The sequence below is a fragment of the Marmota monax genome, unplaced genomic scaffold, assembly GCF_021218885.2.
Source record: "Marmota monax isolate L192 unplaced genomic scaffold, Marmota_monax_Labrador192_F-V1.1 WCK01_AAM20220418_F8-fsc00046, whole genome shotgun sequence".
NCBI lineage: Eukaryota > Metazoa > Chordata > Mammalia > Rodentia > Sciuridae > Marmota > Marmota monax.
In genome coordinates this window covers 9,364,738-9,386,773 of record NW_026692486.1, presented here as the reverse complement: position 1 = coordinate 9,386,773, position 22,036 = coordinate 9,364,738, and the positions used below count along the sequence as shown (strand labels likewise).

The 22,036-nt window shown below is 35.4% G+C and overlaps 1 protein-coding gene across 1 annotated transcript; it reads right to left on the bottom strand.

Moving 5' to 3' along the window:
• Nucleotides 1-8,020: 8,020 nt before the first annotated feature.
• Nucleotides 8,021-10,233, bottom strand: LOC124091905 (PEST proteolytic signal-containing nuclear protein). Its single transcript, XM_046443135.1, has 2 exons — nucleotides 10,089-10,233; nucleotides 8,021-9,097 (listed from the first exon to the last, which is right to left on the bottom strand). Exons 1-2 carry the CDS (start codon nucleotides 10,231-10,233, stop codon nucleotides 8,535-8,537), a joined length of 708 nt encoding a protein of 235 aa, XP_046299091.1. The 3' UTR covers nucleotides 8,021-8,534.
• Nucleotides 10,234-22,036: the final 11,803 nt, after the last annotated feature.

Here is a 22,036-nt window from a genome sequence, read left to right as displayed (position 1 = left end):
GCCTACCCAGATGTATGAACAATAAAAGGATGAGTTCCTGGGCTCCTTCCTTGAACGTTTGTTATCATGCCAAACACTCAATATAATGGGACAAAACAACCTTTGCCCTATTTTGTTACATTTTACTAGAAAGAAAATGATCCTCCAAGTTGTTTGGTGAGCTATAAATACAAGGTATAGGAAAAAGTAGAACAGGATAAAAGATGAGCAGGTAAAGAGGCATGTTGCAACTTTAAATGGGATTCTCAGAATAGACTTCACTTGAAAAGGTTACACTGAGCCAAAAGCTTAAGGAAGGCAATGGAGTAAACTAAGCAGTTATCTGGGTGGGAAGCTGTTATTCTGAGAAAAGCTGCCCAGGAAAAGGAAATAGCCAACTCTGTGGCTCCTAGTCAGTACCAAATTCGGCCTGTTCTAGAAGCACCTCACAGGTTAGAAGTCATGAAAATAGAAGAGATGAAGGAGTGGGGAGAGGAATTGAAATTGCACAGATCATAGAGTTTCATAAGGACTTTGACTTTTATAAGATGCAGGTTTCTTGAAGTGTTTAAAGAAAAAAGAATAATATGATCTTTTATTTTTTATTTCATTCTACTTTTTGCAGTGCTAGGGATCAGACCCAGGGCCTTGTGCATGCTAGTCAGGTGAGGGATTATTGCCTGGCTTTGTTAAAAATAACTTGAATTATAGAAGCCTCACTCATATTCTTCTTTTAAAAGGAGACCTAGTATGTTATGGATCTTAAATGGACCCCAAAAGCTCTTGTGTAGAAGCCTTGATCTTCAGTGCGACATGTTGAGAGGTGGGTCCTTTTGGAGGTGATTGGATCATGAAATCTATGACCTTATAAGAGGATTAATCCATTTATGGTTTCATAACTTAATGGGTTTGGCAGGGAGGGGCTTTGCTGTAATAATAAACTTTACTTCTACTTTCCTACCTTCAGGAAGTGAGCAGCTTTGTTCAGCCATGCACTCCCCTCCATGATGTTCTGCCTCACTAAAGTCCAAAAGCATGGCCTTCACTAGCACCACAGACTGAAGCCTCTGTAGCTGTGAGCCAAAATATCTTTCCTCCATGTGAATTATTTATCTCAGGTATTTTGTCACAGTGATATAAAGCTGACTAACAGGTAGATGGAGGTGGGGATGTGGAGAAGTGATCAGCTTCTTCTGAAAGGTACAGTTTCTGATTATTGAGTGGACATTTAAAAAAGAGAAGAGTCAAGTATAAACCTTAAGACTTCTGACCTAAGCAACCAGAAGAATGGAGATATCATTAATTGACATAGGAAAGATTTCAGGTGGAATGAATTTGAGATCAAGATTTCAATTTTTGGAAGTGTTAAAGTTCAAGACATCTCTCTTTTTAAAACATTTTTTTAATTGTAGTTGGACACAGTACCTTTATTTTATTTATTCATTTTTATGTGGTGCTGAGGATCGAACCCAGCATCTCGCACGCACATGCTAGGCAAGTGCTCTACCCCTGAGCCACTACCCCAGCCCCTCAAGACATTGCTTAGTGATTCAATTGGCATTGTTGGGCTTCATGATTTTGCAACAGGAGAGAGAGGTGGGCTAGAGATAAAAATTGGGGAGTCATTAGCATGTAGATATTATTTTAAAATATTAGAGAATGTAGAGAACTGAAAAAGAGATGAAGACCAAGGACAACCCTGGAGCTGCCCCACTTGAAGAGCTGGAGGATCCTGCAAAAGAGAATGAAAAAAGAAAATCAAGAGAGTCAAATGTTATGGAAATCAATTGAATAAAATATGTCCCCTATGGTTAAGTTTCCTATATTTCTCATTTTAATTTTATGAAAATGCCCACACTCCCCGCTGCCACACAGTAACAAAAGACTCCTTGTCAGTTTCCTGTGAGAAGTCAACTTTCCAGAAACTGCCTTCATTTCAAATGTTACATTCCAATGTCGACATTAAATGGTTTGGTAATCAATACTTTTGTGTCTATACTTCATTTTTCACCCATTCAAGTTATTTTTTAACAAAACCAGGATATTGAAAGCCTCAAACTTGTGTCTTCTAGAATACAAGTCCTGTCTTTACCTACCATTAGGCCCCAAGTCCAAAATTGTGATTAAAAAGCTAAAACCTCTATGTTTACTTTCAAAATTGGATTTGTATTATACAATATGATAAAAAGAAAAATATAGTGTTGACATTAAAAGTCACGTGAGTTATCTACAATCAAGTCAAACATTTTCTTGTATAGTTTCTTTAAAGAGTGATAATCAGGCAAAAAATAAAGATGAGGAAGGGTAGAAGAAAATAAAAAGAAGAGACAAACCATCATATGAAATGTATAGACTGAAAAAAATATATTTTGAAAATCCCCTGTAGCCTGTTGAACGTATTGTTTCTTAACATCTAAGTAACTTAAGTTATGACTATAGTTCTGATTCACTGTTTTCATCACATCCACTCACTTTATGCACTTAATGAGTAGTGTGTTTTAGTCAGCTTTCTAACACTATAACCAATACTTGAGGTAATCAACTTATAAAGAAAAAAGGTTTATTTGGGCTCAGCTCCTCTAGGTTCGGTCCCTAGTACCAAAAAACAAACAAAAAAATACCCAATTTTGAAGAAGTTACAAAAACATTGATCAATTCAGCAAGTATGTATTTAATATTACTTGCTGTAGTTTGGGTTTGTAATGATTCCCAAAGGCTCATGTGTTAAATGTTTGGTCCCCAGAGCATGGTGCTAATGGAAGATAGTGGAGCCATTTAAAGATAGTGCCTAACGGGGAGGTCTTTAGGTCATGGTCTTGAAGGGGATAATAGGATTCTAGAGTCTCTTTATTATTTCCTGGCCATAAGGTCAGAGCAGTTTTACTGTCTCATGCACTCCTTCTTGTTGATATCTGGTGTCCCCACCAGAAGCCTAAGTGCAATAGATCCACCTGATCATGATTGGAGCCTCTAAAACTGTAAATTGAAATCAACCTTTTCATTTTATAGCTTGATTATCTCAAGTGTCAGTTATAGTGTTAGAAAGCTGACTAACATACTACTCAATAAGTGCATAGAGTGGGTGGATATGATGGAAACAGTGAATCATAACTCTGGTCAGATCTTGACTCAGTTACTTAGCTGCTATAAAATCTCAGATATATCACAATCTCTGTGAGCTTCCATTTCTTCATCTATAAATGGGCCAATTGTACTACCATGTAGGTCGTATAGAGTAGAGTAGGGAAAATGTTTATTAAAGAATGAGACACACCCAATAAATACTAACTAGCTGTTTTTGTTATTTCACAGACTATGCTAAACAGTACAGAGAAAAAAGACATCATGTTTACCCTTAAATAGGGTTTAATTTAGAAGACGATGAAACACAAGTCTAATGTGCTAAATGTTGAGTACAGATTGGAATAGATATTTAATTAGGCCCAGTTCAGCATTTGAGTTTTTTCACTAATTGTTCATTGTTCATCATTTTCAAGACCTATTCCCAATAGTGTTTTAAAATGAAATACTTACTTTTAATGTTTAATAAATATTTTTTGGTTATTTGGTGTTTTTTTCTGACATTTTGCAAATACTGGGATGAACTCTTAGATCTATCAGATGAGTTAGTTACATGATCCAAATTAAGATTGTGTCAGAAAATTTGATGTGTGTACTCTTTTATTTATTTGTTTATTTTGTAGATGAAATGTCTGCTATTAGAAGATAATTCCTATGTTATATGAACAACCTCTGCTGACAGGTGAGGAATGGACAGATGATTTGCCATGATGACAACCTAAAGAAAATTCAAAAAAAGTCAATTATAGGGTAATATCCTACACAAAAATAAATTCAAAACTACAAAATAAAATGTCAAATCAAATCCACTAACATTGAATTTGTACCTTAGCTAAGAAAATTTGTCTCAAACATGTACGAGTGGCTAATATTTCAAAATCTTTACACAGAATATGATATTTGAAGTTAAATGCATTATGTTAATGACATAAATATCATAAAATTATAGTCAATTTAAACAGTACAGTTATCTATTCATGCTAAAATATACTGCCATATTCCAGGAACTGAAAAATGAATTAAGAAACAAATATATTGTTGTTTACATCAACAAAAAGCATTCTAAAATTACAAAATTAGAATTTACTGTACGAGAATAAGAAATAGCAAGTTTGGAAGTTGGCAGATTTAAATTTAGAATGTGGCAAAGCCCTTTGTCAAACATAAGTAAATCAATGTGTCTTGAGCTTGAATTATGCCACACAGTCTGTTGGTAAAAACAATGGAATTATTACAGAATTAATCTCTCATCCATTGATGTTTCACTAGTACCCAAGAGCTGTTATTGGCATCTAAACTACTTACTCTAAGGAATTTGTGAATTCTCTCTCTTTTTTAAATTCCATACCTTAAGATATCTTAGCTTCTGTCAACAGGATTCTCACAAGTTAGCTTTCCTTTGAAATAGAAACAGACCAATGGAACAGAGAGAAGAACCCCAAAATAGACCTATAGGGTTAACTCTTCTCTACAAATGGATATGAAGAATCCACGATGTGTAAAAGGTAGACTGTTCAATAAATGCTATTGAGGAAACTGGCTATCCACAGGTAAAAGAATGAAATTGGTCTTTAGCTTGCACTATACACAAAATCAATTCAAATTTGATTAAAGCCTTAAATATAAGATTTGAAATTTTAAACTTCTGAGAAGAAAATACAGGCAAAAAGCTCCTTGATACTAGTACTGGCAATGTTTTTTTGGCATAGGAAAATAAAAGCACAGGTAACTGTGTGACCACATCAAACTACAAACTCTGCACAGAAAAAGGGAAAAAATCAAAATGAAAAGGCAAAATAATGAGCAAAAATATTTACAAATCATCTATCTGATAAGGGGTTAATATCCAAAAACTCAAGAAACTAATACTACTCAATAGAAAGAAAAGAAAGAGAGAAGCCCACTGGTTAGGATAACTATTATTTCAACAAAGGAAACCAAGTATTGGAGAGGATGTAGAGAAAGGGATAACCTGGTACACAACTAATAGGAATGAAAAGTGGAATAGCCATTATGGAAAACAATGCAATAGAACTGCTGTACAACTCAACAATTCCACTTATGGGTATTTATCCAAAAGGACTGAAATCAAGATCTCAAAAAGATGTCTGCATTCTCATGTTCATTATAGCATTATTTACAATAGTCAAAATATATAAAAAAAACATAAATTTCCATTGATGGATGATGTATAAACAAAATGTGCTATTTGCTTACAGCATATTTTGTTTAATTTATTTATTTATCCATTCATTCTAATTTGTTATATATGACAACAGAATGCATTTCAAAGTACACGTATAGAGCATGATTTATCATGTCTCTGATTGTACACAAAGTAGAGTCACACCATTCATGCCTTCATATATGTACTTAGGGTAATGATGTCCATCTCATTCCACCATCTTTCCTACCCCCATACCCCATCCACCCCGCTTTGCCCTATCTAAAGTTCTTCCATTCCTCCCATGCTGACCCCCTCCCCATCCTCATATGGATCAACATCCACATATAAGAGAAAACATTTGGCATTTGTTTTTTGGGGATTGGCTTGCTTAACTTAGCATAATATTCTCCAACTTCATCCATTTACCTGAAAATGCCATGATTTTATTCTCTTCTAATGCTGAGTAATATTCCATTGTGTATATATACCACATTTTCTTTATCCATTTATCTACTGAAGGGTATTTAGGTTGGTTTCACAGTTTAAGTATTGTGAATTGTGCTTCTATAAACATTGATGTGGTTGTGTCACTGTAGTATGGTGTTTTTAAGTTCTTTGGGTCTAAACCGAGGAGTGGGATAGTTAGGTGAAATAGTAGTTCCATTCCAAGTTTTCCAAAGAATCTTCATACTGCTTTCCATATTGGTTACACCAATTTTCAGTCCCACTAGTAATGTATGAGTGTGCCCTTTTCCCACATCCTCACTTATTGTTGTTTGTATTATTGAGTTCTATAGTTTCTTTGTTTAGCTTTTGTTTGGAAGATCTATCCAGTGGTGAAAGAGGTATGTTAAAGTCATCCAGAATTATTGTCTTTTGGTGTATATAATTCTTAAACTTGAGAAGAGTTTTTTTTTTGATGAACGTAGATGTTCCATTATTTGGAATATATATTTATAATTGTTATGTCTTGTTGATGTATGGTTCCCTTAAACAGTATGAAATGTCCTTCTTTATCCCTTTTGATTAACTTTGGCATGAAGTCTACTTTATTTGATATGAGGATGAAAACCCCTGCTTTTTTCTGTAGTGCATGTGAGTGATATGATTTTTTCCCAACCTTTCACCTTCAGTCTGGGGATGACTTTTCCTATCAGATGAGTCTCTTGAAGGCAGCATATTGTTGTATCTTTCTTTTAAAATCCAATCTGCCAGTCTATGTCTTTTGATTGGTAAGTTTAGGCCATTAACATTTAGGGTTATTATTAAGATGTGATTTGTATTCCCAGTCATTTTTATTTATTTTTGGTATTTAACTTGACTTGGTTTCTCCTTTGATTAGTTTTTCCTTTAGTGTAATACCTCCCTTTGCTTATTTTCATTTCCTCCTCATGGAATATTTTGCTGAGGATATTCAGTGGTGTAGGCTTTCTAATTGTAAATTCTTTTAACTTTTGTTTATCGTGGAAGATTTTTATTTTGTCTTCAAATATAAAGCTTAATTCTGCTGGATATAAGATTCTTGGTTGGTATCCATTTTCTTTTTTTTTTTTTTTGAGTTTGACAAAATTTATTGGTATTTTAGTAAAGACATTCATCTCAGTCGTTTCTCTCTCCTCATCTTGACCTTAGGTTAATATTTCATTTGGGTCAAGAAAAGAATATGTAGGAGAGGGATGTTATTTTAACAAACAGTAAAATGGACAAAATGGATAGTTTGCCTACATAAAAGTAAGTTAAATTCATGTTTCTTGATATAATTAAATCATGTTAAGAACTAATAGTTGTATATACATTTCCATTGTTTTACTTGGGGCTCTTTCTAAACTTAAATGCAAGTGAACAAGAGTTAGGAATATATACAGGCTGCTTCTCTGGAATTATTACCAATTAAAAGAGCTCAGTGAGTTAATAACCACCAATAAAATAGTTTGAAGCTGCCTCCAAATTTAACATTGTAGGAGTTTTCAAGGAAATCATATTACCATATTTTTGTTGTCTGTGACTATGCTTTTAAAGATGTATTTGTCACATTAAAAAATAATGTCCATATACAATACAAAAATACAAAACAAACACCTTATGATACACAAATCTTAATAGTATATGTGGTGGGAGATTTCATAAAATGTAATTGAAGATGCATTTTCTTTCATTCTATTTTTAGTACCTAAAATGTGCTTTTGAGAAGACACTGGTCAGTAAATATATATATTTCAAACAAACCGTAGAATTATACTAATAAGAAATCCTGCAGTGAGTTCAATTTAAATTGGGTTTAACAAGTTAGTAACTTAAATGATTAGACAAAGTTGCAGAAAGTGCATCTTCTCATGTTGTCTTCATACAATGTTAAATTTCTCTCTCTCTCTCTTTTTTTTTTTGGTATTTATACATTTTAAAAAATAAAAACCAGCCAAATGCTTAAGTATTATATACATTTAAATTTTTGGTGGTGGTTTGTATTTTAAAAGAAACAGCTTCCTTATGATTTGCCTCAAGTTCTGGTGGAAATGCCTGCAGGAACTAGTTATGAATAAAAGCCAAGAGAAGCACATTCAGAATACTGATTTACTTTGGTAGCAAATGGTTGTTCTTTGAAGACTAATGAAGGTAGACAAGACCCATTAAGGTGTGTGGGCTATTTCAAATACTCGATACTTCACATAAAAATTAAAAAAGAAATAAAAACATTTTTAAGAGCTAAGCGTTTGTATCCACTGATAGCAATGCCAATACCTAGTATATGATGACTTGAAACAAAACAAATGCCCATAAGGAAAAAAAGCTGTATTTTAATTTTATCTAAATTTATTATCAGTCAATAGTCCAGTAACATTTTCCTCTCAGTACAATACTCCCTTCTCTCTATAAGGCTGTTCCTGGGAGCCAGACAGTTTAGGTAATGAGGGAGTTAAGTTAGGAGAGTAACTGCTTGCAGTTTTAAAAAGATAGTAACTTTTGTTTCCCTCTTAATGTGCTAATAGTTGTGCCTAAAAAAATATGCAATTCTTAAAAAGGTACCATTTCTGATTTCTTTATTATCTGTAACCTTTGGAAACTAATCACATGAAACTACAAAATTAGCAAATGTCTTGAAATCTGTATATAAAACATAAATTACTTCTAATTTCAAACTCTCATTTATTAGTGTACCACTCAATCTTAAAAAACAAAACAAAACAAAAACAAAAACGAAAAAGGAAAAAAAGCGGCTCCAAAGATAGTCTTATACCATTCTTTAAAAAAGGAAACTGTTCCTTTTAACTTTACACCCACCCCATACCCCAATTTCAAAACACATCATTTAATTGTCTTGGTCATGAACATTTCCAAGATGAGATTTTATATTTCGTTCCCATAGCTTCTGGTTATCAGAAAACCCATGCTTTCCTTTATTGAAAGAGTTTGGTCCAGCTGATGTTGGTGTATCCCTTCCAATATTCTTCATCCTCATCTTTGCTTCTGGAGGCATTTCCTCTGGTTCACTATCTTCATCTTCATTAAAAGCTGCTGCTACTGAAAGGGTTTTTGGAGCAAGAGTTGGAACAGTTTCTTTAGGCTTACTTGATCCAAGTTTGATGGATATGGCTGATGCTTTCTTAGTTGTCTGACTACCTATGGCAAATCCAAACTTGGAGATCTTTGTAGGCTTTGTTGGGAGGTCTGCAGCTTCTTCTTCAGCTGATCGATTCTCAGCGCTGCGACTGGAACTTTCCCCTCCATTACTGGAAGAAACAGTCTTAGTTTTCACAGGTTTTTCTGCTTCTTCTTCAGGTCCTCCGGCGGCTCCAACTCGCTGCGGCTTTTCAGGCTTCTCCTCTCCCGCCTTCCCGTCCGCTATTTTCTGGTATCCATTTTCTTTCAGACCTTGCTAAATGTTGTTCCAGGATCTTCTAACTTTCAGGGTCTGGGTTGAAAAATCTGAAGATATCATAATTGGTTTCCCCCATATGTAATCTGATTCCTTTCTCTTATGGCTTTTAATATTCTCTCCTTATTATGTATGCTCGCAGTTTCATTATAATGTGCGTTGGTGTGGCTCTGTTGTGATTTTGTATATTTGTCATTGTGTAAGCCTCTTGTATTTGATTTTCCAATTCATTCTTCATGTTTGGAAAATTTTCAGATATTATTTCATTGAATAGATTGTTCATTCCTTTGGTTTGTAACTCTATGCCTTCCTCTATCCCAATCATTGTTAAATTTGGTCTTTTTATGTTATCCCATGATTCTTAAATGTTCTGCTTATGGTTTCTTACCATCTTCACTGTGTGGTCAATATTTTTTTCAAGATTATATATTTTGTCTTCATTGTCTGAGGTCCTGTCTTCCAAGTGATCTAATCTGTTGGTGGTGCTTTCTATTGAGTTTTTAATTTGGCTTATTGTTTCTTTCATTTAAAGGATTTCTGTTTTTTTTTCCAGAACCTCTACCTTTTTATTGAAGTAATCTTTTGCTCCCTGTATTTGCTTATGTATCTCTTTAGTGAAATGATCTTTTGCTGCCTGTGTTTGCTTTCTCATATCATCCTTTAATTCATAGAACATTTTAATTATGTATATCCTGAACTCCTTCTCTGTAATTTCTTCTGTTGTGCTGGCCATTGATTCTAATAATGTTGTATCTTGGTTTGTTTGGGGCACTTTCTTCCCTTGTTTTTTTCATGTTTTTCATGTGTCTTCCCTTCTAGCACTGTGGATCTGAGGCATTACGGTTTTTACCCTATAGGCTTATAGTGTCCCTAAAGGGTTATAATACTTCTTCTTGATATTGCCTCTAAGTCCCAGCCAGTGTTTCATGCTGGGACTTGCCCCAACTCAAGATGGCGACAAAGGTGTCCCAAGATGGAGGCGATTGCTTTCAGCAATGGGATGTTGGGTTGGGTGGTGCCGGGCAGTGGTGTTGGCCTGTGTGTTCAGAGATGTAGTTCTGTGGTGTGCTGTGTTGTGGCTGGTGGCTGTCTCCAGACCCTGTGTGGTGTTTCCAGGTGCAGGATACCACATGTAGGGGACTATGGCAGTGGTTACAGCAACCCAATATGGAGGCGACCTGAGGAGCCCCACGATGGTAGATGGGGATGCACACAGGAGTGGTGGTCAGATTCTTGCATGTGGGCAGTGGCTGGGTGTCCTGTGTGGGAGTGGCTATTGGGATTACTGTGTGGTTGGGTGGCCAGGAGTCCTGTGTGGGTGCTGATGCTTTTGGTCCTGCTCAGGAACGGCACCTAGTGGTCCTGCATGGGAGAGTAGCCAGGATTCCTGTGCTGACTCTGAGGCCTGGAGACATGTGCAGGTACCATGGCCGTGATTCCTGCACAGGAGCAGCTGTCGGGGGTCTTCTAATAACTCACAAAGAAATGGTATTCCCACTACTTGAATCCCAGGTCATAGAGCAACAGAGAATGCAGCCTCCCTCTAGCCCACCATATTGGATCTTTCACAGCATAATGTTATTTAGCCTTGAAAAAGAAGGAAATCTACCATTTATGACAATAATGGGTCTGAAGGACATTATGCTAAGAAAGATAATCCAGGCACAGAAAAAGAAATACTGATAATCTCACTTATATATGAAATCTAAAATAATCAAACTCATAGAAATAAATGTAAAATGGTAGTACAAGATAGGGAGAATGGAAAGATATTGGTCAGGGGGTATGTGATAGGTTTCTGTTACAGTACCATAATACCTGAGATAATCAATTTAAAAATAGGAAAGTTTTATTTAACTCACAGTTTCAGAGGTTTTAGTCCATGGTCAGTTGACCCTGTTGCTTTGGTCCTGTGGTGAGGCAGCACATCATAGCAGAGATTCCATAGTGGAGCAACCTCTTTATATACCTTAAATCTATAAGATATAGATACTGAAAAGCAAAGAAAGAGAGGAAAGATTGGGATTCGAATATTCCCCCTCAAGGAAACACCTCCAGCGACTTAACTTCCTCTTATTAAGCCCTACATCTTAAAGATTCTACCACCTGCCAATAGCACCAGAGGGTGATGCCCAAATCTTTAACAAATGGGTCTTTGGGGGAACTTATCCAAACCACAGCAGGGTACAAAGTTCTGGTCATACAGGTGAATAAGTTCTGGAGATCTATTGTATAGCATAGTGGCTACAGCTAATGTACTGTACTGTATACTTGAAATTTGTTCACAAAGTAAATCCTAGGATTTCTCACCCTGCACTAGTTGCCTGTTGTGAAGTGATAAATGTGTTAATTAGTCTGATGATTCTGATCATTTCACAATATGTATGTATATCAAATCATCAAGTTATGTCTTAAAATATATATAATTTTTAAAAATAAATTGATATCAACAGGAGTAGAATTAATGTAATTTAATGAAGAGACATTAGACACACACCCTGTCACATACCAAACCAAATTAAAGTCACTCAAATATGAAAACTTTTCAGACATTGAAGATTTGAGTAGTAATTACATGCTGAATGCTGTCATCTCTGTGTACTTTACACTGTGAAATAATCATAATACACGTGATGAACTTTTCAAAAGCCAAAATTATATTAGGAAACATTATCAATAGGTCTTCAGATTGTGTCTTTGAAATAACGTATCATCATTTCCTTCAGGTATTTTTTTTTTCTCAACAGACTCTAAATGCCATGGTGATTTAGGACACAATGACAGTTCTCAATGTGTTTTCCAAATAGCTGATCCCTACCAATAAGATAAGCTGGTTAGATAAACAGAAATTTTTATGCATGTCACTATTTCCAGAAAGTATACAATTCCCACATGTATCTTCTAAGGTGATCCAAATTTCTGACCAGGGAAAGCAGCACCATAAGAAAATTGCAGTTTCATTAAAATATCATCTCTTAAAAGAACTTCTGGTTGTATTTAATTATCAAAAGAGCTTTTATTTACATCTTTGGAATGTATCTTGGTCCTGTGGTTAGTATTTCTGAAGATGGGGCAACCATCAATATAGTTGTGCTACAGTTGCACCTTCATATGTGTGGGTTCCACATCTGCAGATTCAACCAACCACAGATGAAAAAAACTTGAAAAAATTGCATTTTTACTGAATATGCACAGACCATTTTTCTTGTCATGATTCCATAAAAATACAGTTTAACAACTATTTGCATAACATTTGTACTGTATTGGGTATACGTAATATATCTATATATATTAGCACATGTCATCTAGGGATGATTTAAAGTATACGGGAGAATGTGCATAGGCTATATGCAAATATCACATCATTTTACATAAGAAACTTAAACATTTGCAGATTTTGGTTCATTTGGAGAGTTCTGGAATCAATCCCTTTGTGGATACAAAGGGAGAGACAACTGTATCAGTCTGAATGATTTTTCTTGTATCCAAATATTTATTCTGTTGATGCATTCATTCAACAAATATTTAAGTCATACTTCTTGTCAAGTCTGTAGATACAGCCATCAAAAACAAGCCATATCCTGCCCCCAAGGAAATTCAGTGGAGAGAGACCAACAAGTATAGTACGTCAGCAAATACAAAAATTGTGAGAGGTTCTGGGACTGCTACCTTGTTTTATATTCAAGACTAAATTGAGAACTAAACCCTCTAGTGTTTTCTTCAAAGAACCAGAGCTGATACACAGTCACATGCCACATTCACAGTTTCTGTCAATGATGGTCTGCATATATGATGGTGGGCTAATAAGACTATATTGGAGCTGAAAAATTCCCATTGCTTAGGGATGTCTTATCTGCTGTTATGTCTTAGCACAACACAGCACTCGTGTGTTTGTGGTAATGCTGTTGTAAACAAACCTACTGAAATGCTTTTTTATAAGAATATAACACATTCAATCACAGACAATACATATTTGTTGAAAATGATAACAAACCACTATGTTACTGGTGTATTTGTTTACCATACTATCTTTTTTTTTACCATTAGAGTATACTGCATCTATTTATATTAGAATGCTTGCTATAAAACAGCAGGCCATGTTGCATCAGCAGCAGTCTTGTGCATATTGTGTTTATCCTATCTCTTGATGGCCCTGTTGAGTGATTATCTATGTTATCTAGGTTTGTGTAAGTGCACTCTAAGATAGTCCAACAGTGGGGAATTGCCAAACAACACATTTCTCAGAGTGTAGCTCCATGTTAAATGACTAATGACTCTATGTGGATGTCCCTGGTTGCAGTTCTGAATTAATTTTCTGTAGAAATTTACCCATGTGTTGTGTCAGATCACTTAGATCAGAGACACAAATATGTAAAACAAGGTAATAAAACATAAGACTGTCCATTCTTAAAAATTATTAAAAACACTTAAAAATTGTTGAGGACCCCCAAAGAGCATTTATTTATGTGGTTTGTATCTATCAATATTTACCATATAGAAATTAAATTTGAAAAAATATTTTATTTATTTAAATCTATATAATAAAACTATTATGTGATAGTTTACAAACTTCATGAATATGACTATATTTTTCAAACAAACAAATAAGAAGAGTGCATTATTTTATATCTTTAGATATCTTTTATGGAAGGCAACTGGATTTATAACTGCTTCTGTTGTGATATGTCATTTTAGTTGAAGTATATGAAGAAAATCTGGCTTCAACAAACTGTATGGTTGAGGTACTTAAGAGCTTTCTCAGATAGGTTTGCGATATAGCCTAATCTGAGAAGTAGAAATACTACCTCAAAATTTGAGAAATTGTTTCTTAAAGGTACTTGCAATGTGGAAACTGAATCCCATCAATGAACTTTTCATGTTATATTACATTAAAATCTATTTATCTACATTGTATTGTGGATGGATCTTTTACACATGCATCATTTTGTAACAGTACGAATTTATTGGTCATTTGGAAAATATTAGTTCACTGAGTTATATGTGCCTTTAAAAAAATGATACATTTCATTATATAATATTGAAAAATCATATTTTTAAAAAATCACTGCTAATCTCATCAGCAATATTTTGGAATACTGGCAAGCTGTCAAGTTCACAGTGGTGGTTAAAAGTTTTCCCAGATTTTAATTTTTGCTTGAGCAGTGGCTTCCTTGGATCTGGGTCAGGAAGGTTGTACTCTCCAAGCTGTGGGGCTTAGGGGAAGAAGTAGTCCTGAGCAGTGAGGGCCTCTTGTGGATTGTAAACTTTCCAGGGCTATTGCTCAGGCTATTTCCCTGTTGCCTTCTCTCATTGGTAGACACCTGGAGATTGGCTTGCTTTGCATTGCCTCCACTAATTAATGAACAAAAGCAATGTAATCATAAAGCCTTAATATGTTCTGGAAATCTGCTTGTGAAGGCAATCTGAGGGGGTTCTTTGTATGGTTGCTTCTACCTTCCTCAGTCCTGTGTATGCAAGACACTCCTACCATAAGATAGATCCTAAGGAGAACTGAAGTCTATACCATATGTTGCTTCTGAGTAAGGATTTTCTTCTCTCCTTATCTACCATATAAAAGAATATGTATTTACAATCTCTGATTTTATCCTTCAGACAATCAATAAACATTAAAAAAAAAATCTTTCTGGAGCTTTCCCCCCCTATAGCAAACAAATGAAATAGAGATTTTTAAAAATCTCTTTATCTTTTAACCCTTAATATTCTAATAGAGATGATAGGTCTCATATAATAATGTTGGTTTGGCTTCACAAAACATTTAAAGTTAAGCTTCATTTAGGGAGAAAAATGAAATTCAGTAGCTTTTCTGGAATTTCTACCACAAAAGCCTGCAGGGCCTCTCTGAGAGAGAGAAAGATGAAGAGACAGAAGAGCATTCTGAGGAACTGAAAATGTGTTTATGAGATAAGCATAACAGTAGTGATATGAGGAGAATGTAGAATTGGATTACACTCTTATCTTCCCCATTTTTCCTATGTCACTACTACTTAGAGACTGAAGGAGTAGAGATTAAGGACAAAGAACCTTTCAGTGAATGATCAGGTTTCAGAAGTTTCCACCATGTTCCAGTATACTCCTGGAAAATTTTGTTGATTTAGTTTTCCTAAAAGTAATCCCTTCTTGAGGCTGGGGTTGTGGCTCAGTGATACGCCTGTCTTGCACAGGTGAGGCACTGGGTTCAATCCTCAGCACCACATAAAAATAAATAAATAAATAAATCTGTCCATCTACAACTTAAAGAAATAAAGGAATCCTTTCTTTATTCTAAAGATCACTATATCCAAAATATACCTTAGTCAGTGGTGCTAAATAGTGCACATGACTGAAACATGCTAGGAAGTTCCAGTGTCTTCCAGGGATCATTGGATGCTGCGTTTCTCGAGACAAAAACACTCAGGGTTCCTCCAGGGGAACTGGGCTGCGTGAAGTAACCACACAAGAGACAGAGATACCTTTTTTTTTGGAGGGGGGGGAGTCCTGTGATGCCTCCTCTGACCTTAAGGGTCCACAGAAAGAGAGCCAGTATGTGCTGACCCTTTTATTGAAGAGAAGCCATTCAAGTGAGGCAAGAGGTCAGGTTTCAGGGGGTTGAGTCTAGCTTCATGATGTCTGCTGTCAGCAGGTTGACTGACATCTAGGAAAGCCACACCCCAAAGGCTGAGCAAGAGAAGGGGAGACACAAAGAGCATTTCCATGGAACATTCTATCCCAAACAGGGCAAAGGGGTAATATTACAAAGGGGCTGCAGGAAGGCATGCCTACACATGAAGACACATTCTGCTACTTTTAGGATTGGGGCAGCATCTAGGGCCACTACAAAAGTGACCAGATCACTACAAAAGTGACTGACAGAGCCTTTGTCACGGGAAGGAAAATGCTAGTCATTCAGTGTGACGGCCTCCCACAATTGAGTATTAAATATCTTGTACTAGTCAAAACTTTACAAAAGGCCTATAAAACTACTTGAAGTATAAGTTAGGGAGCAACTTCTGGAAGCTTAGTAGAATATAGAATTTTGAGGTTCACTCCCACACCCTCTGAAAGACCCCAGGTGGTTTATAGACACATTTAAGTGTGAGAAGCACTGTGGAAGAAGATGTGTATTATAAACCTCACACTGAATTAATTTTTAATCATCAGAGAATTTGTTTCATCTGAAAAATATTATGAGTGATTTTAAATAATAGTTATTTTGTTGATTAAAAACAATATTTTGTCATTTAAAAATGATAGCATACTCTACTGTCATGTATAACTAAAAAGAACAAATAAAAAATTTTAAAAAGTGATAGCATTGCCCTAAGGTAAGAGAGACTATAAAAACTATTGTGGGAACTCACAAGAGCCAACCTATGGAACCAGCCTAAGTGCCCAGCAACAGATGAATGAGTAAAAAAAAAAATGTGGTATATACACACAATGGGGTATTATTCAGCCATAAAGAAGAATGACATTATTGCATCTGCCAGTAAATGGATGGAACTGGAGGCTATCATGCTAAGTGAAATAAACCAGACCCAGAAAATCAAAGTTCAAATATTTTCTCTGATATGAAGAAACTATTTCAAAATAAGGTGTGTCGGGGAGGAAAGGTGGAGGGATTACATTAAAATAGAATAAAGATCAGTGAGAAAAGGGGATTGAGAAGAAGGGAGGATGGGTGGGTTAAGGGATGAACAGTGGAATCTGACTTAACTTTCCTACATACATATATGAATATACCACAATGAAGCTTACTTTCATGTATATCCACAAGGCAATAAAAACAAAAACAAAAAACCCAATCCTATAAGTAAATAGCAGAAAGATTACTAGAATAGAGGGAAGGGAACAGGTAGAGGGAGGAAGAGAGGGAAAGAGAAAGTATTGGGAACTGAATTAGAGCAAAATATATTCCATGCTTTTATAATTATGTCAAAACGAATCCTAATGATAATGGTTATACCTGTCAGAAAAAATGTCTTTTCTCATTTTCTAATAAAGCATTCATGGAGGTTACTTAGGGAAGACCCAGAACAGCGATTCTTAGAGTCTAGTCCCCAGACCAGCAGAGTCCACATCACCTGGGGAACTTGATATAAGTGCAGATGCCTGGATCTCTTTCAACCAGAGGCTCTGGGGGTGGAACTCAGAAGTCTATTTTAGGTGATCCTGATGCACAACCAAATTAGAGACCTACAGCTCTTGATCTATTATTTTCTTCTGACACTAAGAAGCAGCAGATCATTAGGACTCTGTTCCTTTAGTGTCCACGATTATCTTCCTTGACTGGCAAATCAGCTTCCCCCCATGTCTAGGTGTTCATACTAGGTAACACCAAAAGAATTATTATAGAAAGATGTTATTATCTATATATAGTTTTAAAAGTTTAGTAATTATTGTAAAACATGATATAATCAGCACTTTTAGGTAAATAAAATGTTTATGAATGGCTACAAAATCTTGTGTACTTTTCCTTAAAGTTAGTTAGAATCTTGACTAAATCTTATGGTGTGTCCAGGTAACTCTTGGACACCCAATTCATTATTATTGTTCACATTAATATGTAACATTGATTTGCTGGCTGATTACGAGTTGCTGATTTTTTAATCTTAATAGTAAGACATGAAAGTCTCTTCTTGCTAAATGCAATGCAGTATCCCATATTGAATCCTAGAGCAGAAAAATAATCATCAGTGGAACATGGATGAAATCTGAATAGAGTCTGAAGTTTATTTACTGCTAATGTACCAAGGTTGGTTCTGAGTTCTGAAAAATTTACTATGGCAAAGTAATATGTAAACACTAATGAAAACTTGGGGAGAGTATACAGAAGCTGCCTGCATTATTTTTGTAATTTTTTGTAAATTTATTCCAAAATTATTCCCCCCAATTTTAAAAGAATTTAAAAGTTATTTTAAGAAACATGTCTCCCTGACCCTTTGCAAAATCCTTGAGGTAGTGCCAGGTAAAAGAAATTGAAGAGCTGCTGTGTATCAACTCAGGGTGCCTGTTTGTGGGTAGACCAACAGTTCAATTTGTTTTGTTGAGATATCCACAAAGCTACTGTCAGCCACAAAACACCATTGCTAAATATACAGGATAGACAATTACTCTCCATTCCTTGAACTTTTATATATAGAGTTTCTACACAAGTACTTTGCACTTGGTGATATATTGTTTTAATAATAATCCTTAAATCATTCCATGGGTGACTGTTCCCATCCACCCCCGCCCTCCTCCAGAGCACTTAATGCCTTGTGCTGCAGGAAGCAGGCATTCACGGAGCTCAGATCTCTGACTAACTGACTGACTCAATGTGCTACCTGTAATTATATTTTAAATTTTAATCAGGGCAGTTCTAGGAACTCAAGGGGATAAAGTCAAAATCAACTATTCAAGTTAGGTTTGCATAAATTGTCTAGAGTGAATAGACTTCATCAAAACTTGTCAAGATGCAGAATCTGTCACTGGAAACCAGAATATCAAAAATTCAAATCATCCTATGAAATACACTCAAGACTGAAGGTGAATAGTTCATGGTGAAGTTAACAGAATAAATTTGGGGCTGAACGCAAAGTTACCATTTTACTTTTCCCATACTGTTTGTTTTACTTTATTTTGTTTTTTTTTTCCCCCACAATTTTTATTGGAGCATTATAGTTGTACATAACGATGGGTATTTCATTTTTTTAATGTAATCAAGAAGCAAAAATATTATCCTGCTGTGTCTGTTGTGTCTTGAGAATTTCTGAAAAAGGCCTGAAATAGAACCATTTATCTTTCTGATTCTCTTTAGTATTATCAATGTGAACTGAAGCCAAAACTGTGATATATCAAGAACTATGATATATCTAACATTAGAGATTTTCAAAATGTTTCTAATATATCCTCAGTCCTTCTAAAATTCCTATAAATTATATTTAAGGCAGGAATCATATTCATTTCCCACTGGGAAAATGGAAATGCAAAGAGATAAATAGCAGCATCCAGTTTAAACTACAAATTGTAATTCTTATGCCATTGCTTATTGCTCTTTCAACTAATCATGTGGCTTGTCCTGAGGTCCATGTTACTTAGAGTAAATTATCAGATGAACACAACACCATACATCTGTGTGTAACTCATTTTCTTTTCTTGACTCTGCAGTGTATTTTCAGAAACAAAGCACTTGATGAAGTGCAATTTGGATCCTTCAAATGAGGCAGATGTATGAAGTTTGGAACAGTGAATGCAACAGCAATATTTGTTTTTCATTTAACTGTTTCAACCCATGTATTCTATTGTAGGTATGGTAGAGTCTGATGCAGTTTGGTAAAATTAATTTAAGAAAAAATTATCTATTTTATGTATCATTTCCCATTTCTGTAATTAAGTGAGGGAGACTTATCTCAGGCATTCCCAATTACAGAAAAGTGGAAAAGAATTATCTTTAAGATTTTGAGAGGTGAAGAAATAAATTGAAAATTATTTGGTTAATATAATTACAAAATTATTGGTTAGAGCAGGAGAATTACTGATTTTTCTTCCAGATTTTCTTCTCAGGAATAAGATAATTTTCAAACTAAACTACATTTTACATTTAAATAATTCATGGAGAGCCTTAAGATATGAGCTGATAAAAGTAGGTTTACCTTTTGAACTGCTAGAAAATTGTAACTTCTCGTCTTCTATAAAGATATATCGTAACATACTTATATATCTGATAAAAGATACCATCTATTCCATATTTTACCTGATATCTCATTTGAACAGTTAGTTCTTCCTTTGTTGTGAAACTAACATTTACTGTAGAAATTTCATGAGGTTTGGTGCTCGAGATAAGGAGATACAGTGTGTAATGTTTTCCTAAGACACTGTATTATCATATCCCACATTTAAATGGGGGGCATGGTATCGATTCACAGACATCTCCATTCAAAAAATGGAAATCTCAGTAAACCTGGAATGGTGTTCAATGAAGACAGTACATATCATCCATATAAACTATCAAGTAAGATTATCCCAGTACTCATTTAATCAATCATTCTAAAAATATTTTTGAGCACTCACAACCAGACATGGACCTTGTGAAGAAGCCAAGGAAATCAGAAAACAAAATAAACCTTCTCTGCCAAGAACTTCAAATATAATTTAGAACCAAAACATATGAACATGAAATCTTGGTTAGATCTTAATCCAGGTATTAAATAACACTGGAAAAGAGCAGCACTGTGGGAGTCAGGGAATTGTATTTACCAATAAGCATAATGCATCATAAAGGTTAAGAGCATAGGTTTTCAAGTCACCAGATTTAGGTTCCATTTTCAACTAATCTCATTTAGCTGTGCCATCTTGAACAGGTCTCTTAACTTCTCTAGGAACCTGTTTCCTTCTTCTGTAAGAAAGTAGCATCTAGCCCATGGGGATGTTGTGGTGATTAGGTGAGATCAACAATGCATGGAACAACACTCAGCACTATGACTAGCACTCTGTATGCTCTCAATAAATAACTGCTATTAGTAATAGTTAATTATTATAACCAGAAGGTTTTCCAGAGAAGACAAGAACCAAGGCAGTCCTGCCCAGTATTCAAGCTAAGCCTTACTTCATTTGTTGCCTATCGAGGAAAAGAGATAAGCACTGCCTCACTTGGAGATCTACTCAATGACTTTGGGTAAAAACATGTAAATACATTCATTTATTCATTCACTTATTCATTAAATATTTCTTGGGTGCCTTCTCATTTCTGGCAGTACCGGGAATTCAAAGTACCAGGAATTCCTAAGTACCAGGTATGCAAAGGTAAGTAAAAACACTCAGGATCTTCTTAAGACCAATAGAGAAGACAGAAATTTAACAAATGATCACATAAATGTATATAATTATTATAATGGTTTTATGAAGGCATGTGTTGTGCCCTGACAGTGTATAACAAGGGGATACCTGCCTAGTTTCGGGAAGACTTTCCTGAAGAAGTGAATTATGAGCTAGAATCTAACAGACTTGGAAGTGGGAAAGAGTATGTAGGAGATGGGAAAGAATATGTGAAAACTGAACTTGGTGTGCCTGAGGCCTGAGAAACCAGTGTAGATGGAGGGCAAAGAAGGGAGCAGAGTGTATGAGGGCTTTTGGAGGCAGTGGTAAGACTTGAGATCTTTATCCTAGGTATAATAATGCTAAAGTCACTAAGGAGAGTGAGTAGGAGCATTATGTGATCACATTCGTGTTTAAAGAGGCCACTCTGGTTGCTGTGTGGCAAGAGCTAAAAGTTTTAGAATTAGAGCAGTATTTTTATAATTGATTGTGATTATAGAGAAGATTAAAAGGATTAAATTCAGTGGGGTTATAAACATGAAAAGATTCTACTTATTTTTTTGACCAATGCCTTCAAGTGTACTGATAAAATTTCCTTTCAAATTCCTTAATAGTTCCAGCAGATTTAGTGTTCAGATGGTTTTCCATTATTAAAAAGTCCAGTCTGGTCTTTTCCAATTTTATACCAAGTTTGAACCTCTCTCCTCTGGATCCCCCCAAGCCCTCCTTGTCCCATCATTTGTCAAGGACTAAGAGACATCCCTGGAAGCGGGTTTAGCAGATGGTCTATTTTCTCACTCTTGTCTTTTATAACGTTTCCTTTGTTGCATGGCTTATGGGGCCTGAGAACTGGGAAGAAGTCACAAATGTCTCCTACTCAATTGTAATTGCTGTGCTCTGATAGGCATCCCAATGCTGCCTCTATCTGATGAGGCACTCTTCAGGAAGCCATGCAAGTGCCTCTGCACAGTTCTGCGGTGAAGGAGAGGCCATGTCCTCTCAGGTCTTCTTTGCTCCTTACTTGGTGAGCAGCACTCTTGACCAGGGACCAGCAATTCACCCCGAGCTTGGCTTTATTCTCTGATTGCTTCTGAAATCTAAGCATCTTGCCACTGCTATAACTTCTTTTTGTTCTGTTATTT